The 13,455-nt window shown below is 53.0% G+C and overlaps 1 protein-coding gene across 2 annotated transcripts; it reads left to right on the top strand.

The window, feature by feature from the left end:
• Window positions 1–3: 3 nt before the first annotated feature.
• Window positions 4–11,970, top strand: TRAP1 (TNF receptor associated protein 1). Of its 2 annotated transcripts, none has more exons than XM_081889181.1 (18): window positions 4–147; window positions 1,507–1,662; window positions 1,790–1,872; window positions 3,083–3,223; window positions 3,654–3,725; window positions 3,936–4,096; window positions 4,441–4,550; window positions 5,066–5,139; window positions 5,854–6,009; window positions 6,210–6,330; window positions 6,446–6,515; window positions 8,509–8,656; window positions 8,871–9,056; window positions 9,245–9,383; window positions 9,634–9,716; window positions 10,644–10,789; window positions 11,029–11,101; window positions 11,593–11,970. In XM_081889181.1, the coding sequence occupies exons 1-18, from the start codon at window positions 60–62 to the stop codon at window positions 11,692–11,694; spliced, it is 2,109 nt and encodes a 702-aa protein (XP_081745307.1). In that variant the 5' UTR covers window positions 4–59; the 3' UTR covers window positions 11,695–11,970. The 2 variants fall into 2 exon arrangements, with proteins under 2 accessions (XP_081745307.1, XP_081745306.1); XM_081889180.1 differs by having other exon boundaries at window positions 9,631–9,716.
• The last annotated feature ends 1,485 nt before the right edge of the window (window positions 11,971–13,455 follow it).

Raw genomic sequence — 13,455 nt, 5'->3', positions numbered from 1 at the left:
TACGTCTCGCGTGACGCTATTCCCGCGCCGGAAGTCGGGTGGGCGTGCGGGGAGTCGCGATGGCGAGGCTGGAGGTGCTGCGCGGCGGGCGATGCCTCCTCCGCCTCCTGGTCCGCCCGGGAGCCGCGGCGGCGGCGGCGGGAGCAGGTGAGGCAGGCCGGGCCCTGGCGAGGCCCCGGGAGGCGGCGGCGGCGGCTGCTTCCCTGGGCGCCGCGTGACCCTGGCGACCCCCCTCTGACCCCGCAGGCCGCGCCATGCCCGTCCCCGCCGCGGATCTGGCCCGGGAAGCCCCGGGGGCGGCGTCACAAGAGAAAGACGTCTAATTCAGGGGATGCCAACGGTTTTTTGGCCATGCCCCGCCTAAGCACCTCTCAATTCCTGATCCCCGTTTAATTATTATTATTCTCCTTATTATTCAAAAAGTGAACTCCTGTTCACGTGGAGGAAGCCTGAAAGGCCATTCTCTGTTAATACAGTGGTACCTCGGGTTGCAGACGCTTCAGGTTACTGACTCCGCTGACCCAGAAATAGTACCGCGGGTCAAGAACTTTGCTTCAGGATGAGAACAGAAATCGTGCAGCGGCAGCGGGAGGCCCCATTAGCTAAAGTGGTACCTCAGGTTAAGAACAGTTTCAGGTTAAGAACAGATCTCCGGAACGTATTAAGTTCTTAACCCGAGGTACCACTTTCTTGAATTGCCACCCTTAACAATCAATTCTCTGCCGTGGGGTGTGTGCCCCATGTTGGGAACCACAGTTTGAATTCTCTTATGGGGTACTTAGAGCCCCGTCTGCAGAAAGCAGAGGCCAACCAGCGTATATTGAGAATCAAAGCAGCTAGTAAGCCTGATCTTCATTAACAGAGAATAAACGGTTGCAACAGAGTTCCCTCCCTCCTTGCAAGAAGACAAGAGAGACCCAGAACAATGGTGCACAGGCCTCTATAAAGACTTCTGAAATTGCCCACCCTGTAGCCCAAGACCACCCCCCAAAACATCATACATACATCACAGAAGGAGGCGGTCTGCAGCAGAAATTTGAGAGTGTTGCTTCTCTCCTGTCTGCCAGGATACCTGATAATGCCTTACTTCATTGCATTTTCTGGGCAGTCTGGCCATTCTTTTGTGATGGTAAATACTCAGTTCCTGAATCTCCTACACGTATTGATAGTGTGCCCAGCTTAACAGATACTTGCCAGACTGTATGTGCAGGGAGGTGTAAGCCCCTACAGTCCAAAGACCATTGGAAAGCTGCTCCCATTTCCTTCCTCCTTGCAGAGAAATATTTGAAGTCAATTTGGGAGAGTCAAAATTGCTTCAGGATTGCTCTCCAGTACCATTTCAGACATGTAGAGTATATACTTAGGTATGTGCATTTGCCTTGTACGTTTATGAACATTTATTCTATATTGGAGACCTTAGAATTCTTATAACAGCAGGTAGCAATCACTAAAGCTCCGCGTTCAGAAGGGTCCCTGGCCCACCACCCAATGCTTCTTCCGTTCCAGGTCCAAGGGCCGTACTCCTGCCCCGACCGGCCCCTCCGCTGCTGCCTCCAGGGCTGAGCTGGGCGTCCAGGAAGAGTTACAGCTCGCAAGCTGCCCAGAGTGACGAGGAGGCCCCTCCGCTCCATCGACTGACCAGCAACCCCGAGGCAGTCCCAGGTCAGGCTCCCCCTCCCCTGAGTCAAGCCACGCTCTTTCCTGGGCCCTGCTGTGGGGGGCAAAGGGGCAGCCCTTTGCCAAGAACAACAGCAGCAGCCCTTTCCTCTCCCTTCTCTCCATCTTGCAGGTTCTGCCTCCAGGCACGAGTTTCAAGCAGAGACCAAGCAGCTGCTGGATATCGTGGCCCGCTCTCTCTACTCGGAGAAGGAGGTAGGCTGGCTGCTCCTGCCCTGGTGCATCCCAAGGGTCCTTTTGCAGGGCAGAGCCAGCGCCTGCCACTGCCCATGCCTGCTGCGCTGGCTTGACCCTAACTCCTCGTTGGGGGATCCTGAGCCCTGGTAGTGGCTGCTGCCTTAATTTGAAGCAACTTTCCAAATGCAGACATTTGGAGGCTTCATTGCACCTCTTCTGCAGTGGGTTGGTTAGTTTCCCCAGGTTAGTGGAAAGCAGGTGCGCTGCGTTACAGACTCAGCCCTCCTCTCACCTCAGTTGGGAAGCAGTCCTTGTACCTCTTAGGGAATTTGGCTGATGTAGCGCCTTGCCCAACATGTCTTTCCTCAAAGCTGCACACTCCACAGTCCGTGGAGCTTCCCTGGGAACTGCAAGGACCAGAACAGGCTCCCAGTTGAAGGGCTTGAGGAGTCAGATCAGACTGGGGCGGCAGTGCAGTCTGCTTGCAAATCCAGGGTAGCTCCAACAAAGTTTGCATGTTGGTGACACACTTTTTAGATGTGCATCATTTCATGACAGAGAAATTCAGTTTTGCTAGCAAACCGGAGGTTAAACTAACCCCTTTCTAGCTCTGGGATGAGTGTAGGGAGCATTCATGTGACATACCTGCTTCTTCTTCTTTGGCGATCCCTCGTAGCTTGTCTTCCATAAACACGATTTTAACAATGAGTCCGTAAGTGAGTGTGGAGGCCAATGCTGGATCCTTACGTCCTTCCACAGTGGGGACATTGGATTCCGGGCGGGAGTTGATCATGGAGTGGATTTGCCAAGCTTGCCTTCCTCTTAGCTCATTTCTCCCCTGTGTCTTGAGTTCGAGTGTCTTCAAAGCCCATGACACCTTTGATAAAGGCTGTTCTCCAGTTGGAGCACTCACAGGCAAGGGTTTCCCAATTGCTGGTGTTTATACTACATTTTTAAAGATTTGCCTTGAGACAGTCTTTAAACCTCTTTTGTTAACCACCAGCATTACTGCAGCTGACACACTAACATGTCACGATACACAGTTTGGAAAACTCTGCTCTAGGGGATGCCTGCTGCTACAGTGTGTGGAGTCTCCCCTGCCCTTGGCTAGTGGGGGTGGAAGGCATGAGCCGCTTCCATCTGGGATGGGGCGCTGCTCCACACTCGAGAGCCGCTCCCCTGCTGTCTCTGTGGTCCCCGTTTGCATCAACGTGGCCTCTCCCTGCAGGTGTTTATCCGAGAGCTGATCTCCAACTGCAGTGATGCTTTAGAAAAATTGCGCCACAAGCTGATGTCCAAAGGGGAGATCCTGCCAGAACTGGAAATCCACCTTGAGACAGACTCCAAACAAGGAACCATCACCATCCAGGTATTGCTGCTGAGTGGATGACTTGCGCCAGAACTCCCCAGACTTCTCTAGTTGTTCCTACTCCTTGTCCAGGGCTGCCAAGGAAGGTCGCTGGACTGGAGAGATTTTGCTGCCTCTGGCCCAAGGGGGACTGGTGGGGGGATTCTGCCTAGCTTTGAGACGTGGCCTTGGCCACAGCTACCCAATGAGCTTGGTGTCTGGTGGGATTTGGCCCTGACTTGACTTCTGACCTTGGCGCTGAACCCCATAGACCCCACCTTCTGGTGCTTTGCTCAGATCAGAGCTGATCTCTCATAAACAGCTAGAAACAATGCTGCTGCGGAATGTCTCTCTTGCCCGAGTCTGTGCGGATGGGGGAGTGTTGCCCTCCCTATCCCAAAGTGGGGGCCAGGACATGACACGGATGTCTTTGCCATTCTCTTCCCTGCAGGACACAGGCATCGGGATGACCCAGGAGGAGCTAATCTCTAATCTTGGGACCATTGCCAGGTCTGGCTCCAAGGTAACAGGGCAGGAGGCTTTGGGGCAGCGGGTGCAGGCTCTGGGGGTACAGCTAGGCTTGCCACAGTTCCAGGGCAGGGCAATCCCTGAGGCTACAAGGAGAGGGGACTCTGGCACCTGGCACCTTGGTGACCCCCCTTTGAGTGGTTGGGAAGTGGCTAGACATCTGTCAGGGCAGCCTGGCTGCAAGCAAGGGCCTTTGTGTTCACAGGCCTTCCTGGAGACGTTGCGGAGCCAGGCGGAAGCCGGCAGCAGGATCATTGGCCAGTTTGGAGTGGGCTTCTACTCGGCCTTCATGGTGGCGGATCGGGTGGAAGTTTTCTCACAGTCAGCAGAGCCAGGCAGCCCTGGGTACTGCTGGCACTCGGATGGGTAAGTGGTGCTCCGGAGGGACCTGGGCAAGCCTGGGCGGCAGGCAGGAGGAAGTGTAGGGTGCGGGCAGAAATCTTGGATTTTTTAAAATTTAAATAAGATTTTTTCTATTTAAATTGGATTTTTAAAATAAAATGCTTTTTGAGGAAAAAAATCTTTCTAAAGATAGTATTCTATTTAAGTTGCATTATAGTCCATACTAAAACTCAGTCTAGTGTGGTTTTTTTTTTAAAAAAAAATTAACCACATAAGTCAACAAACATGGATATATATACTGTAACGTTATTGTTTTAGTTAAATAAATTGTTCAAACTGTTATTAAGGAAACGGTTTTCTAATCCTAGTTCTGGGACATTTGAGATCTCGGAAGCCTCTGGAGTTCAACCAGGGACGAAAATAATTCTCCACCTGAAGGAAGACTGCAAGGAGTTCGCCAACGAGGAGCGCGTCAAAGGTGATTGCCCTGCGCCTGGTTGGGGTTCCCCAGGGTGGCTTGGTGGGGGTTGGCTTGGGGAGGGGGTGTCTGTGAGGGGGAGAAAGGCTGTGCACCTAGAAGCTCCCAGTTTTGGTCTCTGGCAGCATCTCCTGTGAAGACCAGAACTCCAAAGAGCTGCCACCCAAAGCGGGCAGTTATTGGCTCAAATTGGACCGTTGGCATGGCGTATGTTCACGGTCACTGGCTTCTGGGCTTGTTAAGTGCCAGGTTGAGAAGCGGGGGTGGGGGCCTTTCTGATCCCTTCCGGCCCTCCATGAGCAACATACCTGTGGTGGACTTCAATGTGCTCACGGTTCTGCCTTGCAGGATCCCCACAGCATCCAGCCCTGCCTTTCCTTTCCTAGTGGGCTGGTCCACCGTGTTTCTGGGCTCCCCTTGGGTGGGTGGGCCAGTGGGCACCTCTGGAGTTTGGGTGTCCCGGGCAGGGCTGTTGACCAAGGTTGATCATCAAACCCCTTCCTTCCTTCCGCTAGAGGTCATCACAAAGTACAGCAACTTCGTTGGCTACCCCCTCTTCCTCAACGGTCGACGTGTTAATGCCATGCAGGTAAGGCGGCTGCAGACTTGCGCTGCTTGGGCCCCAAACATGCAGAATAATAATAATAATAATAATAATAATAATAATAATAATAATAATGATGATGTTAAGTATACCCCGCCCTCCCCAGCCAAGACCGGGCTCAGGGCGGCTAACACCAGGTATAAAAACAATTGATTAAAATACAACTTAAAAGCAAGATTCAAGTACAACATTAAAATGAAGCCTCACGGTCCTCTTCCGCCCTGCTCAGAACAAGGTGCTGGTCAGGAGGAGCCGGCTCTTAGGAAAGGCTCTGGGCCAGGAAGCCCTGCCTGGGATTTTGCCTTCTCCCTGGGCTTTGTGGGGGTCCGGTGCAAGTGGCTCTGAGGAGCAGCCCCCCCTCTGGAGCACAGGGGCAACATTTGCTCTCTCCTGTGAGTTGCCAGAAGGACAGTGGGGGATGCTTCTCAATGCCGGGTCCTCTTCCCATGGCCTTTTAATTTCAGGGTGGGGTAGTGGCTTGGAGAAGGTTGCCAATGTCCTCCTAGTCCCATTCTTGGTCCGCTTTGGGGGCAGGAGAATTATTCTGGGCTCCCCTTTGCTATTCTGCCTGGAGCCTCGGGGTGTTTTGGGCTCGCCTCTGGACCAAACTCCTCCTGGCAGCAGTGACATTGGCTGTCCCTTGTGCCCTCTGAATGCCTCAGCAGCCTCTGCCCCCCTGTTCCCCCTCCCTCTGTGCAGGCCCTCTGGACCCTGGAGCCAAAGGACATTGGGGACTGGCAGCACAAGGAGTTCTACCGCTTCATTGCTCAGGCCTACGACGAGCCGCGCTACATCCTGCATTACAAGACAGACGCGCCTCTCAACATCCGCAGCATCTTCTACGTCCCGGGGGCGGTGAGGGCCCTGGGGGTCTCCCCACTGCCTTCCAGAGGCACTGAGGGGTGGTCTGCAGGAGGGGGGCAGCCCCACCCCAGGATGGAGGTTGAGCTGGGTCCCTCCCACCTGGCAGAACATCCGGTTTCAACCTGGGCAACCCAGTCAGATGGGTGGGGTAGAAAGAATAACACCATTATTGTGACTTCCTGTGCCTCTAGAAGCCCTCCATGTTTGACGTCAGCCGGGAGCTGGGCTCCAGCGTCGCTCTCTACAGCCGCAAGGTCCTCATCCTGACCAAAGCCGCAGACATCTTGCCGAAATGGCTCCGCTTCCTGAAAGGTAGCCACCCTCCCCTTTGCAGGTGCCCTGGGGCGGGCAGGGGGGTTGTTTCTGGGCCACAGCTCCCCCTTGCCCTCCCTGCCCCTGACGCTGCCCCTCCCTCTGTTTGGTGCAGGAGTCGTGGACAGCGAAGATCTCCCTCTGAACCTCAGCCGGGAGCTGCTCCAGGAGAGCGCACTCGTCAGGTGAGCTACCTGCGGGCTGTGTCCATGTGCGCACCTGCCCGCCCTCCGGCCCTGGGGCTTTCCTGGAAGCGATTCTGCCGTGGCCTCCAAGGGGGCGCGTGAGGCTCCGCTCACTGATCCGCCTTCCCCCAAGGCAGGCTGTTGGTCTGCCCTGCCCAGTGTTGGCTGCTCTGACTGGCAGTGGCCCCCCAAGGTTCCCCTTGTCGGGATTCACAGAATGCTGTGTGAGATAGTAAGTCTGCAGGATAGAGTTTGCTGGCTGATGCGGCTGGCTGATGCAGTCAGCCTGCAATACTTTCTATGCAAGTGCTGGGTCAGAATGACTCGGCAGTAGTGTGCTGTCAGTAGATTGGCTGTCGTCGGTTTAAAAGGGAAAGCTGTCCAGCAGTAAAGGTGGTGGTGTAGAGGAGTGTGGTCAGAGAGAGAGAGAGAGAGAGAGAGAGAGAGAGAGAGAGAGAGAGAGAGGAAGGTCTTCCTATTTGCCTTAAAGTGCAGCCAGGTACTCTGTTTGACTGTATGAACTGCTAGTGTATATAACCTGTAGATATTTGTGGATATAGCTCACAATAAATATACTGCACTGAAGAACCTGGAACTCTGAGCATTTCTGCTAAAGCGCCACGGAGAATTCACGACACCCCTTTCCTTTTTCTTTTTTTTTGACAAAGTAATAATAAAAAATAAGAATAAACATGTGCACCCCACCACTGAGACCATTCCATTGTAACTATCCAACCTCCCAAAATTTCAACACCTCTTGCGATGGTTTGACCCCTTTCCGTTCTAACAGTACAAATTCTACAAACACCCTCCGTATCTCCTCAGAGTCGTTTCTCCTGAGTATTCCCCGTCTTACCTTAGTGGCACATGTTAATGTATCATTAATAGCTACATCCCATACCTCTTTATACCATTCTTCCATTTTATATTCACCTTGCCCCTTCCACTTCCCAGCTGTAATAACTTGCGCAGCTGTCAATAAATTTGTGAGCAAGTCCTTCATCGCCTGCAACCCTTCCAGCCCATCGTCAATTGATAACAGGGCTACCTCTGGACTTTTGCTCAGCTTTAACCCAGGGATTTCTGTTGCCTCCTTAGACACCCTTTGCCAGAAAAATGGGGTCCCCCTTTCCTGGCTGCTCCTTTGGGCTGGGCCCTGGCTCCTTCTCCTGCAGGTCTGCTCCCTTCTTGGTCGCCAGGGGGCAGGGATTGGGGCCCTCCCGGTGTTGCTGCGACTCCTGCTCCCATCAGCCCCGGCACCTGTTGTGGCTAATGCCAGGAATTGGGATCCCAGCAGGCAGAGGTGCGATTGGTCAAAATGCCTTTGGGAGGCTTCTTGGTCACAGAGGAATGCCAACTTCTTCTTTTATATATATATAAACTTTTATTTTTAAACATATCATTTTCAGCAGTAATTAAACATACTTTTACATCTTATTCAATTTTTTTTTTACTTCCATCAGTCCTGTCTGAAAATTTTCCAGCCTAATCTCTTAGTGTGCATTTCTTATTTTCTTTATTACATTTCAAACTCGTATCCAATATCTCTATCTTTTTCTGCATTGTAACACTTTGTATATTTCTCCTTACAAAACGTCTTGTAGTCCTACTAGCGTGATTTGTTGCTTACAATTGCTCTTCAAATAGTTCATATACTTCTTCCAATCTTCTGTAAATCTCTGGTTCTGCAGGTTTTGAATCCTTCCGGTCATTTTGTCCAATTGTGCATAGTCCATTAATTTTGTCTGCCATTTTTCTTTCTTCAGAATTTCTTCAGAGCAATGCCGACTTCACTTAGATTGCACATGGCACCTAGGCAAATCTTTTGGTGAAGGGGGGAAAGAATAGAAACCCTCCTCCCGGCCAGAGATCCTTCAGTCCATCACTGTCTGCAGTCTTTCCTCCGCTGTCTCTCCTGCCCCTCTTTTAATCTTTGGGGCTTCCAGGCACTTATCCCCCCCCCATCTCCCTGATGTTGAGTGTTGTCCTGCAGGAAGCTCCGAGGAGTCTTGCAGCAGAGGCTGATCAAGTTCTTCATTGAGCAGAGCAAGAAGGACCCCGAGAAGTACGCCAAGTTCTTTGAGGACTATGGGCTCTTCATGCGCGAGGGGATTGTCACCATCGCCGAGCAGGATGTCAAGGTGTGTTGAGGGACAGCTGAGGGGCGAGGTTTATTCTTGCCAAGTATCCAGAGGGAGGTGGGAAACCGGCTGTGATGCCACCTACTTCATTTATTTCATAAAATTTGATTGTAAAACCCACCCTCAAAGCGGTTTACTTGGGCAGCGGATGCCCTGGTGAAGGGTGAGGGGTCTGCCTCCTTTGTCCTCTGACTGGCGGGACTCTCCTTCGCAGGAAGACATAGCTAAGCTGCTTCGCTACGAGTCCTCGGCGTTGCCCGCTGGCCAGCTGACCAGCCTCTCGGACTATGCTGGCCGCATGCAGGCCGGCAGCCGGAACATCTACTACCTGTGCTCTCCCAACCGCCACCTGGCTGAGCACTCGCCCTACTACGAAGCTATGAAGAAGAAGGACGTGGAGGTGAGCAGCAGAGCAAAGGGGGGGGGTCGGGAAGCAAAGCCCCAGCCGGGGCCTGTGGGAGCCCCTTTCCCAGCAAGTGCTTTGGGGTTGGGCACCAGGAGCAGAGGAGGAAGCCCTGTGACCGGGGTGGTGGTGGTCATTCTCCCTTTCCTTGGAACTGAGGACACCCCCCCATTTGGCCCCCACAGGTACTATTCTGCTACGAGCAGTTTGATGAACTGACCCTCCTGCACCTCCGGGAGTTTGACAAGAAGAAGCTGATGTCTGTGGAGACGGATATCGTCGTCGACCACTACAAGGAGGAGAAGTTTGAGGAGAAGCACCCAGGTGGGCTTCTGCTGTGCGGTGGGAAGAGGGCATGAGCCCTTTTCAAGCAGAGTTGGCTGCCTAGCTTGGAGGAGGTGGGGAATCGCCCATCTTGGAGGGATGGGAATACCCCAGGAGGTGTCCCAGAGGCTGGCCTCTTGTCAGCACTCCCCACCCTCTCAGGAAGGACTTTGTGGCTGTGACTGAGGGGTTTGTCTCCTCTTCCCCCACCCTGATCCACTCCCCTGTGTTCCTCCTCCTCCTGCAGCAGAAGAGTCTCTGAGCGCCTCGGCTGCAGAGGAGCTCCTGGCCTGGATGAGGAATGCACTTGGCCCACGGGTTGCTGCCATCAAGGTGAGGGTCCAGGGCAGGGGGGCAGGCGGGTAAGTTATAATTACAATAATTTCATTATTTATACCCTGTCCATCTGGCTCGGTTTCCCCAGCCACTTTGGGTGGCTTACAGAACATGAAACATTGTAAAATCAGACACAAAACGTTTCTCGATACAGGGCTGCCTTCAGATGTTTTCTAAAAGTCATCTGGTGGGAAGGCGTTCCACAGGGCGGGCGCCACCACCGAGAAGGCCCCCTGCCTGGTTCCCTGTAACCTCACTTCTCGCAGGGAGGGAACCGCCAGAAGGCCCTCGGAGCTGGACCTCAGTGTCCAGGCTGAATGATGGGGGTGGAGACGCTCCTTCAGGAATACTGGGCCGAGGCCGTTTAGGGCTTTAAAGGTCAGCACCAACACTTTGAATTGTGCTCGGAAACATACTGGAAGCCAACGTAGGTCTTTCAGGACCGGTGCTATGTGGTCCCGGCAGCCACTCCCAGTCACCAGTCTAGCTGCTGCATTCTGGATTAGTTGTAGTTTCCGAGTCACCTTCAAAGGTAGCCCCACGTAGAGCGCATGGCAGAAATCGAAGCGGGAGTTAACCAGAGCATGCGCCACTCTGGCCTGGGTGGGAGGCCTGCGTTTGCACACAATCTAGGGAGAACACTTTGGCCACCATGAGGGCTTGGGTCTCGGGAAGCCCCCTGGCTGGGCCTGGGAGCTGTTTCTGCAGCCACAGTGTGACCTGTCAGGATGGTGATGACTGTGTGAAGGGCTGAGAGCATAAATAACTGGAAAGGGCAGTTGTGATGGATCTGGGCAAATCCATGTACCGGCCTGCCATTTCCTCTCAGCAGCCGGGGGGTTGGCTTGCTTCCTGGGACCTGGTGGGGAGGCAGGAGGGGCTGCTAGCCTTGACCTCACCCCCCTCCTTCCTGCTGCCCTACAGGTGACTCCACGCCTGGAGATGCACCCGGCCATGATCACCGTGCTGGAGATGGGTGCTGCCCGACACTTCCTCCGGATGCAGCAGCTGGCCAAGACCACCGAGGAGCGGGCTCAGATCCTTCAGCCCACGCTGGAGATCAATACTGGGTATTGGAAAACAGGCAGAGCTGGACCTGGGGGAGGAGGAATCCCTGGACGTGATGCACTGGGGACGGCATTGTCGCCCTCACATCCTGCTTTCGGACGCCTCCCTTTGGACCTCAGCAAGGGCTCTCCTTGGGGAGGACAGAGGGGCTGGGCACAGGCGGAGAGGGGGCTTTGGGGAAGGAATCCCATGCGCTCTGCCTGCTGCAGCACTCAAACTGCCCCTTTGTCTTCCCTTCTAGGCACGCTCTGATCAAGAAGCTCAACCAGCTCCGCTCCAGCCAGCCAGATCTGGCCCTTATGCTGCTTGACCAGGTGAACTAGCTTCTGCTTCCTCCTCAGGGGAGAAGCCTAGCCACACAGAGGGGCACATGGACTGCCAGCGTCTCGTCATCCCCTCGGGAGAGCAGTGGAAAGGAGTGGGGGAGGTGTCCAGTGCCTTTGCAATGTCTGGAGCCGAGACAGCTGGCACCTGCAGTCTCCACAAGCAGGGAACAGTGTAACCCCCTGCCACCCCCACGTGGATTCCCTGGGGCCTCTCTGAGAGCCTTGGGGGGGGGGCAGAAGAATCATAGAATTATAGAGTTGGAAGGGGCCAAGCGGATCATGTAGTCCAGCCCCCAGGAGAGCAGTTACTGAGGGAAATGCGCCCCTCCTGTCATGTTTTCCTTGTCTACTCCTGGCTGGCATTCAGAGCAGAATCCCATCTCTGTCCATTGGTGCTCCTGCCATACCCTGGGACACAGTAAGCCAAGGTAGCCCCCCTCTACCCTGACCCGCTTCATTGTTCCTTCCTTCGCTGGCAGATCTACGACAACGCCATGATAGCAGCAGGCCTGAACGATGACCCGCGGCCGATGGTGAACCGGCTGAACGAGCTCCTTGCCAAAGCCCTGGAGAAGCACTGAGTCCTGCCTGGAGCTGAGCTGGGGCATCCTGCCTGTCTTCAGAGGGTGCTTGGCCTGGCTTGCCTGCTCTTTTGGCAAGCTCTTGGCCTGGGCTCCCACATCCGGATCTTGGCCCGTTGGAAAGAGCAGAGGGGCCAGAGTTGAGCCACCTGGAGCCATGGTCCTTTATTTCAAAAGGTGTGTTTGCACAGCCAGCTGTCAGGGTGTGTGTTTCTGGACTTGCCTGCAGGCTGCGTGTGTTGGCAGTACCTCTAAGTAAAGACTTTTAAACCCCCAGTTCTGAAATGTATCGCCCTGCTTTTATTCTGAGCCTGTCTTCGAGTGCGTGGATCCCTTCTACAATGCGCATGGGAAGAGAGTGGCTCCGCACTGTTCACAAAACGCACTGGCAATTAGGACCAAGTGCTTCTAAGCATGCTCAGAGCCCCCCCCATGGCAGATGCAAGGAGCAGATCTTTTCCTGCAGCAGTGAGTTCCGTAGGCTTCGGTTGGAAGGTCAAACAAGAGTACAGCCGAGAAATTGAAGCAAAGCAGCGGCCAAGAGGCTTGATCTTTATTGTTGCAGCAAGGCTCCCAGCTACACCATAGAAGCAGAGAGAAGCCCAGATCAATGGGTTACATCTGTATTTCAAAGTTTTCCAAAGTTTCACATAATACATCTCAGAATGCATCATCAAGACATCATAGATATGTCAGGAAAAGTGTGGTCTCCGGTAGAACCTGAGATCCAGGCATGCCCCTGTCACTCAAATATAGTCTCTTACACTCACTCCATCACAGTACAAAGGAAAGCATTTACAGTTTCCAGGTCAAATACACCCCTTTGTCTTGGCCATTGTTGTAAACAAAAATTGCCCTTCTTCCCTTATGGGGTATCCAAGAGCCCATATAGAGTCCTTACATAGGTTCCCCATTGGTAGGAGAATATAACAGGCCAACCAGAGAATATTGAGAAGCAAAGCAGCTAGTAAGCTTGATCTTTATTGATCTGTTGCAACAGGGTGCTCCCCTCACCCGCAGGAAAGGAGGAAGACCCAGAAAAATGGTCAAAACAAAAAAATTCCTTCCAGTAGCACCTTAAAGACCAACTAAGTTAGTTCTTGGTATGAGCTTTCGTGTGCATGCACACTTCTTCAGATACACTGAAACAGAAGTCACCAGACCCTTCTATATAGTGAGAAGGTGGGGAGGGGTATTACTCAGAAGGGTGGTGGGAATGGGTGATTGGCAGATAGCTGTGATGAGCCTGTTGACGACTCTTAACGACTGCAATAGGTCTTACAGGAAAAAGCAAGGGGTGAGAAGGTGAAAAATGGCTTTGTCATGTATAATGAGATAAGAATCCAATGTCTTTGTTCAGACCAGGTCTCTCCATGGTTTTAAGTTTGGTAATAAGTTGCAATTCAGCAGCTTCTCTTTCCAGTCTATTTCTGAAATTCCTTTGTAGTAGAACAGCTACTTTGAGATCTTGTATAGAATGTCCTGGGAGATTGAAGTGTTCTCCTACTGGTTTCTCTGTCTTGTGATTCCTGATGTCCGATTTATGTCTGTTTATTCTTTGGCGTAAGGTTTGGCCTGTTTGTCCAATATAGAGAGCTGAAGGACACTGTTGGCATTTGATGGCATACACAGTGTTAGACGATGAGCAATTAAATAGTCCCGAGATGGTATGTGTGATGTTGTTGGGTGTGCAAGGTGTGCAAGGCCTTATAAAGACTTTTGAAATTGCCACCCTGTAGATCAAGACCACATCCAGAAACA

This window comes from Podarcis melisellensis (assembly GCF_964234715.1).
Source record: "Podarcis melisellensis genome assembly, chromosome: 14".
Lineage (NCBI taxonomy): Eukaryota > Metazoa > Chordata > Lepidosauria > Squamata > Lacertidae > Podarcis > Podarcis melisellensis.
This window is presented reverse-complemented; position numbering and strand designations above follow the sequence as displayed.